The sequence below is a fragment of the Branchiostoma belcheri genome, unplaced genomic scaffold, assembly GCF_001625305.1.
Source record: "Branchiostoma belcheri isolate BF01 breed outbred unplaced genomic scaffold, Haploidv18h27 scaffold5, whole genome shotgun sequence".
In the NCBI taxonomy this organism is placed as follows: Eukaryota; Metazoa; Chordata; class Leptocardii; order Amphioxiformes; family Branchiostomatidae; genus Branchiostoma; species Branchiostoma belcheri.
The window spans coordinates 1,780,262-1,800,729 of NW_017804131.1; the positions used below are offsets into that span (position 1 = coordinate 1,780,262).

Sequence of the window (20,468 nt, forward strand, 5' to 3'; positions counted from 1 at the left end):
CAGAGAGTTATCAACTCTCGCGAGATTTCGTCGGAAGCACTGAATCAGAAGGTGTCCCCCGCTGACCTCATGAATCAAACCATCTCCTGTCCCGCCCTATTTAGTCCTCTTGGTTGGTGGTTTTCCGTCACACTCCTCCATTTTGACGGCTGAAAGAGAAAGGGAAAATGGCCTTAATTATTGATAAGAGTCGTTCATTCTTGACTGGAGCGCCTAGTGGCGCCAGCCTTAATCCTGCAAACAAAGGGACGGCCGTCATGGACCTCCGGTGAGACCTGTCATATTATGTGGTCTCAGACTCAACCGTCGGAGATAATGGAGGAAGGGCCATTCGTTTTAGTCTAACGCTCAGCCTTACAATGCCACTTTTGCTCATCAGCGTACCTCGTGAACATAATTCACATTTATGTTTTACACTCTAGAGGGTGCTGAGGATAGTGCCAATGGCACTAACTACGAGTCACGTCATAAAACGAGAATCTCACTGAACGAACTAAAACGTGACAATGAAAGAAAGCCAAACGTGACGTTGATGCAAATTGACAGCGAAATGACCAGGTACAAGAATGTAATCCGAATATGATCTGAAGCATCAAAGCGCTCACATAGCTGTTAGGGACAAGTCTCACACCCCACATAAAAGGACATTAGGCTTTAGCCAGGTGAACGTTGTGGGTGGCTCCTGCTCCAAGACAATTACGAGCAGTTTGACAGCCACCTTTTATGATTTGTTGTAAATTGCCTATTTTCTAGTATAAGAGGTTTTTGAACGGTCATTAATAATTAAGTCACTGTTGGGACGTCTGGCTTAAATCACAAGCGTGGTAAAAGCCCAGACGATTCTGGACGTTCACACGAAGATGGGACCCTTTTGAACTTGATCTTGGCATTGTACATGTCTATGATTGGTGCTCACTCATTGTTCCCAATTCCACTGTAAAGCCTTACTGCACACAATAATTGTACTGGCAAAAGTTCAAAATGTCTCCTCTCATATATCCGATGTTGTATGGCCCTGACAAAAGCCAATGAACTTACAAAAGAGTTGTCGTGGATCGAAACGTGAAGAAAGACAGACGTCGATTTGTTGGGTAAACGCTGATAAAAGGCACTTTCCTTAATCCCCTAAGTCTGTGTATTATGGCAAATCGGTCTATCAAGTTTGCACGGTGTAAGCTGGAAGAATCTGTGTTCTTGCAGTGTAACTTAACTGTAAGCTGGAAGTTCGTGCAGCAGCATATGTAACCAGGATGAATGTTGTAAGATATCGTGGTATTTAACAACAAGGCCAGTGGTTACTTACCAGCGAAAAATTGATATAAAAAGATACAATCTTATAAAGGAGTTGCAGTATCTGTGTCATTTTTCTTTCATTCTTTTTTTTACATATTTTTTATCTTTCGTCAGAAAGGCCCGGTGTCTCTTCGGGAATCTGAATTTGCTCAACATTTATGTTTTGTCTTAAATTGTGTATTAAATTATAGAATTTCCTTTCTACTGTAATGGGGTCTTATAAAATATTTCGACCTAGAAAACTGCTGCGGTTGGCCTGAAATACGACAAAATAACAGAAGACTTTTAGACTTCTCATTTTTCATTGATAATGCGTACAATTATCTTGTCCAAAACGATTTTACGAACTAGTAGACAATTGTTTTAATTCCATTGTCAGAGAAAGTTCTGTGATCAGTCAAAGTCGTTTTAATATTTCAGTACATGATGTTATCCATATGTCCTTACTGTACACACCACAAATTCCTCTCTTTGTTGGTTTGTATCCGCTACAGCATTTCTCTGACAATAGATCGACTTTAATGGTGGTCAAAGTATTAATACAAACCCTTCTCATAGCAACCAAAATCCGATATATTTCGACACAGCTGCCCTTCTTCTGATGTAATGTTATCGACAAGAGTTCCTACATATATATCACCAAAACTGTTACGTTTTTCGTCTTTTAACGTTGGAGAGAATCAATTTTTAGGTAATTGGAATTGAACTAGCAGTCGATCCTGAAGACCGTGGGCGTTCAGTCTAGACAGAAGTAGGTTATTGGATGTATGTCAATAGAATGGGGCCTTGAGGAAAATACGGTAAAGGATGCGTGAATATGTGAAAACGTCGAAAGATTTCCAAAGATTTCATGCATAAGGCAATAAAATTCATCAGTAAAGCTGAGTATTCTTCTGAAGAGAATACAGACCGTTCCGATGCCATACTGATGGTTTGAGAATTAAACTTCTATTTGAAATGCAGCATAGTTTAGTATTGACAAATGTGATGTGTTTCTATGAAAACTTGAGTTGCCTCTCCTAATTTGCCGATGCATTGTACGATTGATCTTCCCATGAGGGTGTTTATGCTTGCTTATTAGTCTGTTATGCTTTTTAGTGTTTTCGAGTCTGCGAAGGGTGTCTCTAAAATGAAAAACGCTAAACATTTGGCTATCATATCGTTCTGACTCCAATTTTAGCTGACCCGTGCAAAAGGCATGTTTTTTGTCTGAAGACTTCAAAGGGATTGACCTTCCCATCTAAAACTATATGCGCCCAAGGTCAAAGCTAAACCATCAAATAGCGTAACCATTAAATTGAAATCACCTCGCATGTATTCCATGACGTCATAGCCACCGACGCACCTTACCTACAACGTAACTGATTAGTTACAGAGAATAGGTCGGCAGTCCCTTAATGAGATCACGCGCCTGACGTTCAGATCTTTCCTTGATCCTCAAGAAGTCTTTCAAATCTTCGCGGCGGTACGCCTTTAAGATTTAGACCACATACAGCGTGTTCCAAAGGTGCCAACTAGCACACAACTAGAATGACTGAACTTTGGTAATTATAGTTTTAATGCGTAATTCATGGTCACACTAGATAGTTCTACCCTTCATTCATACTAGTATGCAGATTTTCAAAAGGAATACATTGTCAGGTTTAAAGGTAGCGGGCTTTACTTGTCAAGCTGCACCTACAATTGCTGCCGTTGGCGGCGCTGCATGAGACTGTCTAGCATACTAGTATTACCCCCACCATGTCATAAAATCGTTATCAATTACACGTGTTGAGCTAGAACCTGTATTTTCTTCCACTCCATTGAACAGCTATTTACCGCTCGTTTGTACCCCTTCCATCCTCCCTACATATCGGAAAGGTAAAGTTAGGGACGACATGGCCTCCTGCTGTTACCTGCCCGGAGTCATGTTTACACGCACGCAAGCTCGACTTCAAGGCCTACCGCCCTATCGTGCACATCGCAACACAGGCTCCTCACTTGACAGAAATATTGTCTAGATTACATAGCTGATAACGAATTGGTGGTTAGGCCATGATTGTGCTATGAAGCCAAAGATAAAATCATGCTGACTATGATATGATAACTCATAAATAGGAGGTCTGGAATCTGACCGCAAGATATTCCGACAACGTACGGTACTTGCCGTGCGAAGTGTACGAAACTTTTGGCGTGAAAGGAATTACCAGGCTTATGAAAATGCTGATCACAGCGGCTTTTTGAGGTGCGGGAAGCACGGTCGTTGTTGCACGGCCGGAAGCGCTGTCAGTGTACTGACGATGATAAAGTTATCTTCACCTACAACTTGAGTCACGCCAAGGAATAGACACAGTGCACCGTGCGAGATAACATTGAGCGAGAACCCTATTTGAAAATAAGTGGCTACCTTACGGAACGATAAAAAGGAAAGGTTCATTTTAGTCTTATCATACAAACATATCTCGGATGAGTGGCCAAACCTCTCGTCTGTGTAAATCATGAAAGTGCTTACACCGCAGCTACAGGCGACAAGAGACTGTGATTTTATCACCAAGTTCAGCAACCAATGTGAACGAGTAGACGTAGTGCTAGTTGGACAATTTATTCACACCGTGAAATGACTTATTGATTTAAGACTATGAGCTTCTGTCAGTGAAAACTTCTGTTAGAAAGTGCCGCTAAGCTATATATCGCGCGCCTTTGTGTACAACGCTTTTAGACTCTACTTTATCCTGTATGATCAAAGGATGGCACGCAGAGCCTTATAACAGTCATTCCTGTCTGACATCGTTCACTTGATGTTAGCGTCTTTCTACTTTTTCTCTCTAGTTTTCTTTTGATATCCGCACAGTTTCCTTTTCTCCTCTGTTGCTTGTGCCACCCAAAGCTTTCATCTACACTTCCACACAACATGAGAGCGGGGGACGAGTCCTGGAGTCACAGCCAGGTAGTCAAGGTTTGACAGGTGATGGATTGTTGTTCTTTTCTGCACTCTCTCCCAAGGCACACAAGACAACCGCTTGCCAAAAAGTCCGTGCGAGCCATTAGATGAAGCTGACGTGCCGAGATGGTCACGGGAGACGTAACCTTCGCTCCCCACGTTGTAATTGCTACCTGACATTATCCTCGCTTTTAGGCGCATCAATAATGCAGTATTCCCAATGTAAACCTTCCAAAATAATCTCTGAAGTAACTACGGATGTTACATCTGAAGGCCGCTGCATCAGTTACTATAAATCCATTATAATGCTGTGTCTAGTAAAGTAGATCCTTATAAACCCGTCAAGGGAATGAGCTGAAAGAAGTTTCTTGCGGAGATAAACCATTTGGTGATACTCGTTCATCCGTAGGGACGGATGTAATAATCTAGATTACATACCCGCAAGGTGCTAATCACCGCCTTACACCTTTAAGTACTTCGGCACCATTCGTCCAAGGAGAGTAGGCTGGGAGACATGCCAACAGATAACAGCTCCTTCAAAGGGAAGCTCGCATTTGTAAGAAAGGTGGAACGCACACACAAAAGTGGTCAATTTCAAGACTGAAAGTTTTGACTTGCTAGTCAGTATCGGGAAATCATCATTTGCAATCAGTGATGGCAAGATGCCATCAAAGGCTTTTTTCCTACATAGGGACGTATTATTTAGTTTGTTATCTGCAACAGAGGTCATGCTTGAATGAGGAAGAAATTTGCTTTACACTTTCTTAGCGATGATTTCCTTCTGCATGCATGTCCGTTTGGCAAGTGGCCACGCCCAATGCCAGTATCTGTCAAGACCACGCTTATGTAAAGCTTTCGGCAATACTGACGCTTTTCCATGTAAAATAATTTATCCACATCCATCCAAAAATACAATATTTTCATTTTGGGAGCTGTAGTACTGGTGTACGATTAATGGAAATGTTACTGTACAGATTACATGTATGAATTTCTTCAGGAGTTTCTTGATGTAGTTGTTGTCAGTTTGTTGTTCTGCATATACACTTCCTGCTGTACATGTAAGCTGTTTATACCATTAGCAGTTGATCCTCTAGTATCCCGTCTGTCGAGCAAATAAATGTGAACAAGACGCAAAGTAACGGTGTATGCACTCAGCTGACAGGCAATATATCATCCACGGCAAAAATTGATTCCATTCTTATGAAACGCTACCTTTTATCAGAAGTACAGAGAGCCTGTATAAAAAGGAGGTCATTTCTTTGGCACACAAGTGGCATACAGGCCCTTGTCAGAGGAAAATGTAGATCTACGTGTTCTGGTAATGGCTAATGCTTGACACATCAAAGGGTACATCCCATTGATCAAAGTAAAGAGGTAGAAAATGTGTGCGAAAGGGAAGAGTGTCGTCCCACCTGCACAGAGAATTGATTGGGAAAAGTCATTTCTGATGGATGCTTATGAAACCAAATTGGATAATCGAAGTGGTGATAATAACCATAAAAGATGCTGTTATCCCTGAGGTGCGGTTGTTGGGATCAAACACACAAGGAAAACGGAGCGATTTCGTCATGTTAATGGTTGATAAAATGAGTCAATTTACGTTGAGTGCTGCGGTCGCGCCTCTTATTTATAAGAGGTAGACAAATAAGAATCGATGTAAAGGGATTTATGACACTTACTTGGCGTTACGAACTAAAGAAAGAAACAAAAACACAGTGAAAATGTTGGAAACAAATTTAATGGACATTAACATGAATAACTGCACGTTTCCGCTATCAAATTATCGTAACAAAGCCACAAAATAATCATGGAAGAACAGGTGCGGGCATAAATACTGGGGAATCGGTCATATCATGACGAGAATAACATGTTTAGTAATCTCATAACTCACGTATATAACTTGCTGCACATCCATTCAAGCTTTTGAAATGATATCTAAGAAAAGTACACCTATAAGTATTCGGTTTCAAGGCAAATATGAGCTTCCGAGCATACACTACACTGTGGTCCTCTTACATCTTCAACGGTGAGTTTTTCTCTATGTCTACTACACGTGCAGACATGTGGCCTACCCTCATTTGACGAGAGGAACTTGACATAATTGGAGGGGAAGAGTCCCACGTCGCCACCCAGATAGCCAAGGCACCACCCTCCGCTGTCCCCTTCCAGAACCTCTATGACATCGTCCACCTCAAGGCAGAGCTCGTTGCCTTCCTGTGCGAGGTACGGGTACATGACCCTGGCGTAGCGCCTGCCTAAGGAGAGACAACAACGTAAATCCCATCAGGAGGTGTCTGTAGATCATTACTGGCGGAAACGTGTGTGTTTGGGATCAACGTGCCACAAGCTGTTGATAAATAAAACAACATCTGCCACAGTCATGCTAGAATGATTATGTTAAAAAAAAGTACCAAACTTCCAAACAATAGATAGCAGATTTTCCAACTTAACGTTCTGTTCACTTTATATTGACTCTTATAATCATATCATGTTATCATATATGTAGAAGACAATTGAATTTGAAAATTGTGTGTATAACGCTTATCACGACATATTGTAAAAGAGCTTTTAAGGATCATTGCCTTGGAAAGAAACACCCCCAAGGATTTGGCGTTATAATAAAAACGGACATATCCCGAACGGCATCTTTAACCCCACCAAAATCAATATTTCTGTCTTTTCTTCGCCATAACAATTCTACCTGCAGGCGACCTTTGGCATGCTGGTCAAGCCGAGATAAAGTCAGAAAGATCCATCTTGGTCTGACCCGTCCTGATGAAGCCCCACAGGCTTTAAATAAGGGTCTGGAGTGTAATGGAACTGTCTCACAGTTGCGACAGGTTACGTTGGCGCTACTTCCTTATCTGGGCACACGGTGCAATGATTAGGACTGAAGAACACCGAAACTTTATTGGTTCTGTGCTAGATCTGAGCTTATGACGCGGTCATGGTTGATGCTCGGATTTGCCTGATGGCAGTGTCTGATGGGGATAACGTTTGCTGTTTCGGATACGTTTCTATCGCTTCCTGCTGTTTAATGTAGGCTGGAGAAAATGCAACGCACGCTTCACATGTTTAGTAGGTATCAATAGTTCAGAATTTAAGAGAAAAAAAATCAACGTAGTGTCTATATCCAATGTTTTGTACGAAACATACAGAGAAAAGATGCATTTCAAGTTGTAGGTGATGAGTATGTAGTATGCTCAACCAGTAAATTGAAAAAAAGGTAACGACAACGCCGTAAAGTTTCCGTTATCGAGGATGGGATGTACAAACTTCCGAGAACCGCGGATATTACCTCTTTTATCGGCCGCTCTTCTCATCGTCGGGATCCCCGCGTTTCCTGTCAGCGTTCCCTCACGTGGTTTGACTGCGAAGAAAAAGGGGAGATTGTGCGGCAGTTACGTTAATTGAATACAGATGAAATACCACTGGAGGCTCTAGATAAAAGCCAAGACGACCATCATCTAACGCCGTCCGGTGGAGGATGGCTCGTCGCAATCTACTTATCTGGATGTCCAAACGGCGGGATGACTGACATGGGGGCTTATGGACCCGGAATTTCATCTATGTTTTACGTGAACGTAAATCCCTTCATGTATCTCAATTTTTCTTGCAACTGTAGCATGGACCAGAGTGGATTCATTTCTGGAGTATGCGTCAAAACAACAGCGGGTGAGAGGGTGAAAGATAGGCTCGGCTAGTCGACTAAACCCTGATTTTTTTAAAAAAGTACCTTGACTCATAAATGGACATCAGGATACACCAAACAGTACCATACAGGATATGGTACAATGGCACATTTGTTCACACTAATGATAATATTTTGTCATGATTTTCGTCATATCAATGATGGAGAAAGTCAACATCACTATCAGTGTTAACTCATGTCTTGTTGAACTTTAACTTTTACCAGAGGGGAACGTTATTACCAGCACAACAAAGTATTAACTGGTAGCATGGTGTTTCCACATAAAGATTTGACTACCCTGAGAGATCCAGACCTCTGATAGGTACGGAAACTAAGTTTGGCGCTTTTGCAAACATAGATGAAGCTGTCGTATAAACGAAGTTGAATGCTACTTTGGGAGTGCGCAGATCCTTTAAGCCCAGAATTTATGGGTTCCTGTCCTAGCCTGGTAGAACCTATTACCCAGAGTAACGTGGGCGGGTTCCTTGTTCAGCTTAAGCCTTCTTAACCCTCACAAAACGTCAACATATTCCAGCGGGAATTGGACATTTTCACTGTATCTGCCTGTAGTCCTGACCCAAAAGTTTGCAAATGGTTGCCGTTATCATAATCATGCGCTTGATGGAGTCTGTCTCGCTCGGGTATTCGTCAAGGTCCCCCAAGGAACTGTCTTACTCCTTATCTCTATGGACAAGCAGACTTAAGTCCCACATGAGGGATGATCTTAGTTTTATGTCACTCCTTCAGCGTCTCATCAGCAAATCAATAAAGGCGTGCAACACAATGTCAATCCAGCGGCTCTTATCAAATTCTTGCACACATCAACGACTCTTCAAACTCTCAGACGCATCCAAAACACTTTAGGTGGTTCAGAGGAGCCGAAAGTTTGTCTTATCTTGTCTTATGCTAGAAAATATCGAAATCTCAGAAAAGCATGAATTGAGTAAACGTTTGCAGTACCGAATTTCCTGTACTAGTAATTATTGCAATGCAGATAGAACCCATGGAACTTAAAGATGAGTAAGGGCTAAGCAAATAATGTACTTTTAAAAGTAATATTCTTTTCGCTTGCATCTCTATTCAGGTATATATGACCACTACTAGTACAATTGAGGCGTTCTCAGCGCTCAAACCATACAAGGTCACCATAGATTACAGTAAGCCTAACAAGGAGAGACTATTATAAATCACACCTGATTGTGTCTGCTTGTAAAATAACCCGATTCGAACGGTGAGAAATTATTCATACAACAAATGGTGTTATGCATTTTTGCGGCGTGCATGCTTGATTTATACGATGCCAGGCTGTAAGGATTACGTTTCATTATAATTTGTCAAAGTCGTAGCATGCCTATTCGTTCATGTAAATACACTGTAACATGACTATAGATCTTCTAAGATCTGTCTAAGTGTACAGATCTGTCATCTATTCAGTTAACTGCACAACTCCGTTCCGCAAAAGAGAATGCATGGGGGATAAAACAAAATATACGACGAAATAAGTCTGTTTATGAAGCAAGTTATATGATTACTAATGAAATGCGGATAGGCCACGCATTGCATAAGGAGATCAGTGTCGAATGCAAAATGTACTGGTACATGGTTGGACAAACACCCTCAGCTCGCTGTGAGGCACACGCTGTAATTTCACCTAAACATAATTTGTACAATTCAAGACCATACTAGACTGAGGGAAGTGGAAGACGCATGGATGGTATTGTGTACATTTCCACAGGGAATGCCGGTTTTATTCAAATACAAATTCTCCGATTCATCTGCAGTCTAGACACCCATCAGATAGTTAAAGCAGACGGACCAGATGTTGAACAACGAAGGTGCTTATCATCCCCGAGTCGAAGGAAACACCTGCAGCCCCAGATATCTAACAGACAATCAATGTTAAAAAACACAGCACTGTTGCTGTAATACTTTGAATGATAACCTACCTTAGCTAATCAAATTCATGATCATTTATACAGCATGTAGACTGTATAATTTGTATGACTTTAAGACCATAAAGCACGAACGCGGGAATAGCTAATCATAAAATGGCACGGAATAGAGATTACCAGTTAAGGAAGATACTTTAACGATGCATTTAAGCAATTCGTTAGCCATGTACAGATAATTAGTAACACATAAATTGCAGTGTGATTCTAATGTTAACACACGTGGGTTACAGTTTATACCCTTAGCCAACGTCATTATGTATGTATATTTGTAAAAGGATTATGAAATTTCGATGCTGCACCATCATCCGACTGTTTTAAATCTCGTCATAAAATCAAAACAGAAAACTTATAATGTCACAATGCTTTTATCATGGATATGTCTTGAATACATGATTTGTGAGCGCGATAGATGTAAGAGTGGATGATGCTGCGCACCTCAGATGCCTTATTTCCTTCGAAGGTCAGCCTTGTAAACCACACGCTATAACTCTGAGCAAAAAGTTTCCGTCTTATCGCGAGATCTATTGGCTGTTTAATGATTCATCATGTGTCATGCATTATCTACAATGTGCCAACAGCTAGTAAAAAGTTTAAGGTGTTTGAGAGAAGACTCTGCTCGTATTTATAAGTGTATTAGAAATAAAAGACTTAGTCAGTTAGTTTGACATAGTGCTATTCTCACTAAGAAGTAGCCCTATTGTTGCAGTTTCAATAGTATCTCCTAGCCAGTTGTCCATCTCACACATTCAGAACATCCCACCCCAAGGTTGGCTGAAGTGCAGGAGCAGTCTGATCAGATTTAGGCCACGCCTACCTTTCTATACTAATCGAATCGAATTTAAGTAAAATTTGAGTCAAATGTGACTGCCGACCACGCACCAGCAAACCAGAAGCCAGTCATGTCCAAATCTGCCATCCACACCTGAATGTTTGAAACATTTTGAAACACCGAGTAGCCGAAGATTGAGTAGCCGGCCTTGCTCCCGACCATGGCTGGAGGGAGTTCGGCTAGTGTTCGGGAGGCCACATTCGGCTATGTGTGACACGGGCTTTAAAGAGTTGTTGAAAAGTTGAGACGGCAAGGGACGGACGTAATGAAGACTAATGGACCAGATAGAGCGTAAACGAGTAAGCCTGCCGTCTACGGTATGTGCTGATGGAATGGCTTATCTATCTTGTCCACAGCGTGGCACGTTCAGGTTGATTTACAACGAGGAAAGGTCAACACTGTCATCAATTTCAATTCCGCCGTCCCATAGTATCTCAGTGATTTGAAGAATCTCTTGCGTTCAAAACAAAGAACGTATTGTATTGCTAGACATCGTATGGTCTGGCGTCCCTTGTTATAAGTTATGCTAGAACATCCAGGAGTTCTGACCTACGATCTATAACTAAAGAGAGCTGACATTGTATCGTTGTACATTATCTATTTATTCGAATAACAAGATCATCTATTTCCAGAACCGTCATACACCACGTCTGTGACGTCAAATATGACGTTCCAGATCGAAGATAATTAGTTTAGTCCGGCGGTACCTGATCTACTTTCAGGGTTGGTCTTTCGAATCAACTCATAAAGACGTTATCTGTAGTGCCAATATAGGAAAGAAAATTAGAAAGTTGCTGGATACTAAGGTTAATTATCTTAGGGCATACGCAACAAGAAGAAGACATTGTTATTCTTGGAAAGAGGCATTTTTCTGCTTGAGTTATTGGAAAATCTGTGCTAGTGTACCGGAAAGTTACAACGCCTTAACTATTGTTTCATGCCTGAAATAAAGAAATAAAGAAAGAATAGTCACAAGTGTTTTGACTTCAACATGAGTGATACCCACGTGCGTCAAAACATGTCAGTTCTAATTTCAGGCTGAACAAGACTTCTCATAGAGGCATACATGCCCATTCAAACTGAATGGCTTTACCAACTTAGTCACGGTACAACCCCTGCTGAATACCCCGAGGCGAGATCTTACCGCCTTCTCATATTTCCTCCAGTTATCAGTAACAACATGGCTCTTGTTAACAGGTGAGGTTGCTTAAGCAGAAAGGCCCACTCTTTGCCTGTTGACAGAGACAGATGGAGACATACTAATTCAGACGGCAGGTCCAATTTTCCTCTTTGCAGGTGCACCGTGTAGAGAGATGCAGATCTATAGGTGCAACTAATGAAGCAAAACACAAATAAACATCGCGGTTTTGTGCCACCGTAGATTGTAATAATTGCGAAGACTAACGGTGTTTTATATGACAGTAAGAAGCCGCAGAATTGTCCATTTTATTTGCTCTGGGGAAGAGAACGTGACAGTCACGTTGTTTCCTGGATGGCAGCAGCCGTTTCGCGCACCACTTACGGTGTGTGAAATTGCATATACGTATCCAATGGAAATCCTCCAGTGCACTTAATAGACCCATTGATAATGTTTCTGGCCTTGGTGTCACTTTATCTTACTTGTATGAAGACGCGGTCCCATTACATGGCCAGCATATAAATGACGTTGTGTCCTAGGTAGGGTTCTGTAGGCAGTGCGGTCACAGAAGATGTGGCCTTTTGAATCTGAGATAGGTTTCTATTTAAAAGAAGACGAAGTGTATGAATGTATTAGCCTGGAACTGCGTCTTGTTTTGTGTAGTCCTTGTATTAAAACTCCCAAGTCCACTGCCTTTAGTCTGTGGTCAGAGCCTATCACGGCATTTTCTACTCGGGTGTCCGAATGGATATCGACTCTTGTCAATATGGCGCCATTGCTTCCCGGCCAGATGAGAAAATGAATTGTATTTCACATCTACACAATGGGTTGACCTAGAAGCTCCTTTAACATCATGTGTGATCTCTTTTGAAATATCCTTTACAGACAAATGAAGAACAAAAGATAGGGCCGAAATCGATGACATGGTCGTCCATGGAGACGATTGGATACGTTCCATTTCGATTGGAATGTAATCTGGGTTCAGCTAAATAGCTAGGGGCAATCTTCTTTTTATTAGATTAGGTGGTCTGAGTCTGCTGAGAGAATGAAGAGTACTTCAAACTTGTTCAACGATGATCGATGAAAAAGTCACAAACTTTAGGACTAGATATGTACACTGGAATAAATGTGCAGGAATACCTGACACGAGGGTCATACATTTACTGCCAGTGATATCAGGCGAGATTGGATCAAACACTACATTGTTGATGGGTACCAGAGTTGTTTCTTTATTTTGATTGTCCCCTCACACGGGATGTCTCCAGATTAGATCGATTGCTCATTGCCTCGGCTATAGAATCATCCCGTCCATAAGGAAGGCAATTGGGGAAGACCTAAGCAAGATTTATGAACCCGTGACGACTTTCTCCCCCTGTTTAAGCCGCGGATGCTTTATGGTAAATTGGCTCCCATGGTGAAGAATGGCATAGATTTGCCTGAAAGTTTGTATGGCAAAATAGAATCAGCGCAATATGGAGTATGTACAAAGATGAGGTTTCCTCATATACATGCAGCATTTTGGTGTTTTGTTCATAATAATATGGGCATATAATTAAGAAATACACAAGTTGCTTATTAGTAATCGTGCCTATATGGTTTGCATGCATGTTTGGAAACTTCTGTCCCCTCAGTGAATATTTTCATCAGGTTGGTAAGTCACTGAGTAACCGAAACGTCGGCTGAATAAAAGATCTGGAGAGGTAAGAAGAGTCTTTTTGCTTTGTAAACTTTTTGAATGGATACAAAGTGTATAAATACGTTAATATAGCCAGTTATCTACGTCACTTGAATCCCATGGCATTGATCATGTCTCCATTCGTAATGTGACAACTGAAGATGATCAGGTCTGGATAATCAATGGGGCCACTGAGACCATTCTCTCCAAACCCTTTCGCTTGTGTCATCAAAAGTGACCCCGACATTTCTCATGACCATGACCATTTGATGAAAGCCAACAGTTCTCGTTTCAAATCTTTTGACCTTTTGAAAAGGCCATTTAAAGACCACGCGCTAAAGCACAATATGATAAGGCGCTAGCTTTCATGGCATGGTGGGCTCTATCGGAAGGAAAATGTCGTCATGCATGATACAAAACTGCAAGAGAAAATACCATTAGTGTTATCACATATAAAGTGTATATACTCATATATATTCAGCTGATTTCTGCTTCAACAAACAAAACAGATCAAAACAATTCGTATAAGACTCGTAGACTATATATATTACTATGTGATAATGTTATAACCCATATTCATGCACATAACCCAAATTCGTCCTCCCAACATCATGGCTATTTAGTTAATCTTCTATCATCTTTAGCTAGATCTTGTTTCTTTCAAATCAGCATCGGTAATCAAAAAAACGCAAAGATGTCATTATTTTCTCATTTGATGGTCCGGGTAATTATCGAGACCCATTCCATTAATTTCTTTAAGATCTCCAAACCTTAATTGGCCCGCCGTCGGTACAAAGGAGTAACATGCCACGCTTCGCTGCCGGTTCCTCTTTTGATTAATACCCTCCAATTTAACGGAAGTTTGAACCCTGTTGATTGGCTAATTACCATCTAAAGGAAACCCTCATCAAGAAAATCAGACAAATGCAGTGCGTTGATTGCCTGTCTATTGAAAAAAAAACACCACCTTTTAACTTGCGACAGAAATAGTTATGGCTCCAAAGAGGCCGTCCTTGGCCGTCCTCAAGTGGTTAACAGAATATGTACATATAAAACACTTTATTTTATTCTATTTTATTTACCGACGCCATGCAGAGCATGGACCCAACAGACGCCACCTAACGTCAAAGTGTCAGGAAAAAAACGACAACAACGTTTAGATTCAGGAAATCTCAGAGGATGAGGTAGACAGTAGCTAATGGCGTGTCAGTGAAGATCATCGAGGACGTGAGATATTCCTGAGATTCCACATGAATTCTACAGCTCACTTTGGAAAACAGAAGACGTCTCGAGATATCCTTGAGCGTCTGGAAAATAAGACCAGGGAGACGAGAGGTCGGCCTTATTATTGGCTTTGGGAGATTTGGCCGGATCCGGCAACTCTCCAAGGTAGTTTAGGGTAATCCTGAGGATTGTTTCATGTTGTAGCCTTTCCTTGTGTGGGTTCTTCTGGGACTTTGTTAGGACTTGTTCGGCTGTAGGCTACAGAAGCTGGGGTATAAATCAAACATATCTGAAGCCAATAAGGAGGAACTCACTAGTAAAGTTACTAGTTGCACGGCGCCAAGGGTGTTGGTAGGCTTTATCAGTGCATATGCTCACAGCGTTCGCTAGAAGATAACTCAGTACCGTTCCTGATATATCGTTCGCTGGTGAACCCTTCGTAGATGTCACGGAACAAATGATAGCTTCCGTGCAGACAAATATTTTTCTTCAAATCACCAAGATGATTGTGCATGATGGCACCTTGCGGGTAAAATTTAGATTCAAATTGTCATATGTTATTTGACGATTACCTGCATTCATACATAAGATTCTAAACATAGCTTTAGACCTTGACCGGCTATTCAACAACGCTGCATAAAATTGGTCAACGCGGAATTTTCCGAATTCGAAGTACGGATGTAAAGATTGTATCGGAAAGACAATAAAAACTTCCACGTATAACTGGAGGCTAGTCTAACCCAGCTTTCTGGCTGAGGCGAATGCCAATATAAATGAGACGACGCTTATGCTGGGATTTTGTTTGACGTCGTTGTTTCCAAATATCATCGACCCGCTGTTTAAAGCACACACAGGCTTATGTTATGGGTAATAAGACTTACCCATTTATACCGCCATCGGGCACTCAGTCGATACCAAGTGTAGGAACGTTTTTCATGGCCACAGTTTGACATTGGAATGGCCGACAATGTCATTTTAACTGTCTCAGGCACAAACTAGAAGCATCAGTTCAGAATACTGGTTGATGTTGCTCCTTGTCTCTACGTGTACGAAAAATAGCTATTTGTTTTTCGTGCCTCGTTCATTACGATATCACAGGAATGTAAGATAAGACATTGGGATTTTCTATAAGGCCTAGTTAATTGTCATTAGATCTATGTCAGATGAACGTTAGGAAATTAGGACATCACTCATGCAACCTGAGTCTGTCCTAGCTTCGCTCTCTGATTAAAAAGTACGCATGAAGGATGTCGTCTTGGTTTTCCTGAGACGTAATCAGGCCCTCTGTGTAATAAACAGGCACGTATCTTCTTAAAGTATCGGTTTCTTACAGTTTTAATGGCTGTCTGAGGAAGGCATGATTTATTTGACCGTCTACGTACAATGCATTAAAACAAATGAAGACTATGGTCTTCACATGAGTACTATTACTCTTTCTGCCAATAGGTTTTTATCCAAATTCGTTACGTTGTCTACTTATACTTGGCTGGTAGTCACAAAAGTGATGTTGTTAACGTTTTTCTACCAGACTTGAAGAATGCAGCTTTAGTAGTTGGTACGTTGCCAGCTCTGTAAAGCACGAGCTGACGGAAAAGACTATCAATACTTCCAGCTTCGGATTTATTCTCTCTCCAAGGGCATTATATAGTCAGTTCTCCCTCCCAATCTGTCTGTTAGGAAACAGGGAAATGGCGGCTACATATCAAAGAGAATCCGATGCTGCGAAATGACCTTTTCGAGTATTCAGACCTTGGACTGCGAGCCAGACACGCGTCTGATGTTCACTCATCAGATGTAATTGGCTCCGTGATACCCGCGGGTTCAGAGAAATAGTCTTCCCAGCAAGGTTAACATCAGGAAATGTGTGTTTTATACGCTGGGACCTGAGGTATAATTTCACCAGCAGGGGTCAGCATAAAAGCAATTACTCCATCATCAAACTACTCTTTCAACTTGCAACGTTGTATTAGATAGAGCAGATGAGAAATAGCTGCACGCTAAGAACATTAAATGTCATCAATAACATAAATATACTAATGCCACCTTTCAACAGGGGTGGGTCATGTAGAGTTCATGGTTATTTACATTTTTGAAGTTCAGATGACGAAAGGCGTAATGGAATATTTGTGTTTGAGGGTATTTAATTTATACCTGTACGTTTGGGACCGCATTGTAGATGCAGTTCCCTGTAACCACGTTTGGGAATGCATCTATAGCAGCGACACCTGTGCTGCAGTGCAATGTGAACCAGTCAGAATTGCCCTGAGGAAGGTGACAGACGGTCACCGAAACGTCGACTGAATAAAAGACTTGCTTGGTTCTGTAAAAAGTCTCTTTACTCAGTAACTTACCAACCTGACGAAAATTGAACTGTTCTCCAACTCCAAAAGACTCCATATAGAGACTCCATTTAGAGTCACCTGGCCATACTGTATCATTGGAAGGAGTTAAGATCTTGGACACAGAACGGGATTCCTTGGCGAGGGGGGTGAAAGAAGCCATCTACATCAGGCCATACCTCCTTCGCTCAACCGTGACAGGGGGCGGTACCGACTTCCGACGAACTTTGACCCAGTGCAGACGTCACACGTGGCTAAAAGTCACTTGTCCACAGCACTTGGGTCATAAAGCTGATGAAGACTGAGCGATTCAGTCGAAAATTTCTGGTGCATTTTTGAGTTGGAGAACAGTTTAATTTTCTTCATGTATTTTACCAACTCAGATGAATTTTCATACTAAATTACTAACCTGATGAAACCATTTACGGAAAGTTATACCTGGTATGGTCGGGAAGTCGGTCTTGTCGTCAGGCGCCCCGGGTTCCCGCCGGCCCATGTTGTAGTAGAAGGCGAACCGCTCTTTGTCTCTCCTGTCCCGCCGCCGTTTCCATAGTAACAGGATGAGGACCACGCCTATGAGGAACCACAGCGCCCCGGCCACCGTTCCCACTATCACCACGATGTTGGACGAGTCCCTCGCGTCCTTGTCAGCTGAAAGCAAAACAAAAGTTTTTAATCTTTGCCATTTTTTTGTGTACAGTGTATGGCATTTTATGACATTGTACAGTATTTCATGTTTAATGTATGATATTTTATGTAGTGAAGTATTTCATATCATTAATGTTCAATATTGTAATCTGTTTTGTATTTGATATTGCAATCTGTATTTATATTGTAGTGTTGGGAAGGACAACTTTTAAAGGTGTCAATGCACCTGTTTTGTCCTCCCTTCCTCACTTGTGGTGAATTCAAATAAACAAAATGGATTTTTTAAAGAATACTGTTTATTCACATTGGCAGCCAAGTTGACTGAATTACAGTGTTACAGATTAAGAAAAACTCGAAAGAACTACGCATTAAAAATAACGGCATTGACGATTGAAATTAAACAAGTTTCAGGTATTGATAAGCCGGTCCATTAAAAATAGAGGCAGTCTATCTACAGAAAAGAAGATTGCATGAAAAGAAGATTGCATGAAAAATGAGACATGAACCTTCCCTACTTGGCCTAACTGTGCTGAATTGGCCCTGGTATTGTACTGTTGAGATAAAATTGAATAATTATGACACAGTGGGACATTTATGTCAATCTTTAACCATTAAGGCACAGGAATGAATAATGACGTCTGACACATTCAGGTCATGGGGCAAATAAAACGGGTACTTCTTGTTGTTGATTTCCAGCATTTGTCAAACTATCGTTTGAAAGGATAGACCGTAAAAGGAAAGCTTCCGCCTCTATATATCATGGCAAAGTCTTCCCCAATTAAGAGATCCGGAATCTTCCTACCGTAAAAATCTTCCACAGTCCGTTTATAGACAAGTTATTGCAGATGTCCGGTGAAGAGAAGATGTCTTTATTGTATACATTGTAGGCGTTGTCTATATGATGAATGCCTTATATCTGTTAAGTGTTGCAATAACTACTTTTATTAAACGAGCAGCCCAAGTATCAGCATAGACCCTGGACTTCGCCAATTGTGTGTTATGGTACTTTTATGAAAAGTCTAATAATGTACAAATGAGTGGGACTTCTACGAGGAAAATATATGAATACCTTTTTAACTAAAGTTGATTGTTTTGAAACCACGGCCAAGCTAGGAACGTATGCTTAAAAGTATCCAATGAATACAAGTAACCCATAGTATGTTACAACCATCTATTGCTTAGCGTCCTTTGCCTATGTTGAATACGTCGCTCAAGACATTTTTCTTGGCACAAAACTTTGTTATGCTCAAGCATACTTCTTCTCTTGGGTTGTTATATCCAGTTGGTGCTGAAATATAATCATCTGTGACAAAATGAATCGTCCAATACGTTATCGCCGTCTCTGTTAAGTACCAATCATTTTGCGCGTCACTTCGCGTGAATGGCCGATGGGCACTCCATAACGATTAAGGAAGAGCCAAGAGCTATGTACTGTATATGTGTGATATAGATATCTGCCGAACGGCAAATTATAGACATCAATCATTCAACCCTTTTTCGTTGTAATGACTCTAAGCTATGTGACACAGTAGCAAGGACACCCTAATATCATTTCTCAACTCTCCTCATATCTCAACTGGAATATATCCTTACCAATGTACAATACTGTGATTTCGGTCTTGTTCCAACAGAGGAAAGTGTATTGCATAAAAAATCGCGCCAATGGAAAGTACAGTGATGATGAGTCTACCAGGGATACGCTAACTGCGCTAGACGAATTACAGAGTCTTAGAAGCTGTACAAGCACTCCTCGCTATTCCTCAAAATATCTAAGTCGCCCATGTAACAGTCTACGTATTATACGACAAGTCGTTTTAAAGGCTGGTTTCCCTGTGGATGGTTTAATAGAAGAAGTTTATTGCAAATTCATGCCCGGGGGGCTAATTGCAGATTACAAACATAAAAGAACAATGAAACGTAGTATAAAATAACTAAAATCTACATGATGAAAGGTAGTTGTCTAGAGCTATAGCTATGTCTAAAACTATGTCTAAGGGGTTTGACTTCTCTTTTTTAGACTATGGAAGACGTAATGTCCCACCTTTTCTAAAATTAGCGGGTTTTGGGAAGTTAAAAGAAGAATAGTTTTTTCTTGGTCTGTAAGTTTAGTAAAATTGGGATAAATTGTAGAAGTTTGAATAGTTAACTCATTTCGAGCGTTGCTATGAAAGGAACAATTTGAGATAAAGTGTATTTCGTCTTCCACAGCCTTTGCATTACAATATTTACAAATTCTTTCACATACAGATAGCCTTCTATACCGGCCTCTCTCTATCTCCAAAGGATGGGCGCTAACTCTAATTTTGCTAATGGCTGAGCGCAGTTCGAAGTCTGCAAGATTAAGATATCGCTCTGTGTTGTACATAGTTTTACATTTTGCATAAAATCTTAACTTACCACTATCAGTTGACATAGTATGAAAAAATGTTAATTAATTTAATAGGCCGTATGCGTCATTCTGAACCCTTGGAAAGGCGATGAGTGGTGATGAAAACTGTTCTTAGCGGGTTCCTGCGTTTCCAAAGCGGCGTAACACAATAAAAAAGGAAGGACCTGTCTGCTAAAGTACCATGTCTAGATCTGCCAAGTGTACCGCTAAGAGCAACTTACAAGCTGTTTTCACCATTCTGACAAATATCGTCTTTACTGTAAGCCCAAGGCATGAGCAGCCCAGCATTAAACCACATCCCCGTTGAATACTTTGATCTAAAAATGAATTGGACCTTTCAAGTATATCCTTCTTGCCCTGTCAAAGATGA

At 41.0% G+C, this 20,468-nt stretch overlaps 1 protein-coding gene across 1 annotated transcript in view; it reads right to left on the reverse strand.

Moving 5' to 3' along the window:
* Nucleotides 1–96: 96 nt before the first annotated feature.
* The window catches only part of LOC109479635, a 36,608-nt gene continuing 16,236 nt past the window's right edge, over nt 97–20,468 (reverse strand). Inside the window, exons 3-6 of the mRNA XM_019781621.1 lie at nt 17,500–17,712; nt 7,512–7,583; nt 6,286–6,468; nt 97–149 (exon numbers count right to left, since the gene is read on the reverse strand). Of these exons, the coding sequence (XP_019637180.1) occupies nt 97–149; nt 6,286–6,468; nt 7,512–7,583; nt 17,500–17,712 (521 nt within the window). The remainder of the gene's footprint in view (nt 150–6,285; nt 6,469–7,511; nt 7,584–17,499; nt 17,713–20,468) is intronic.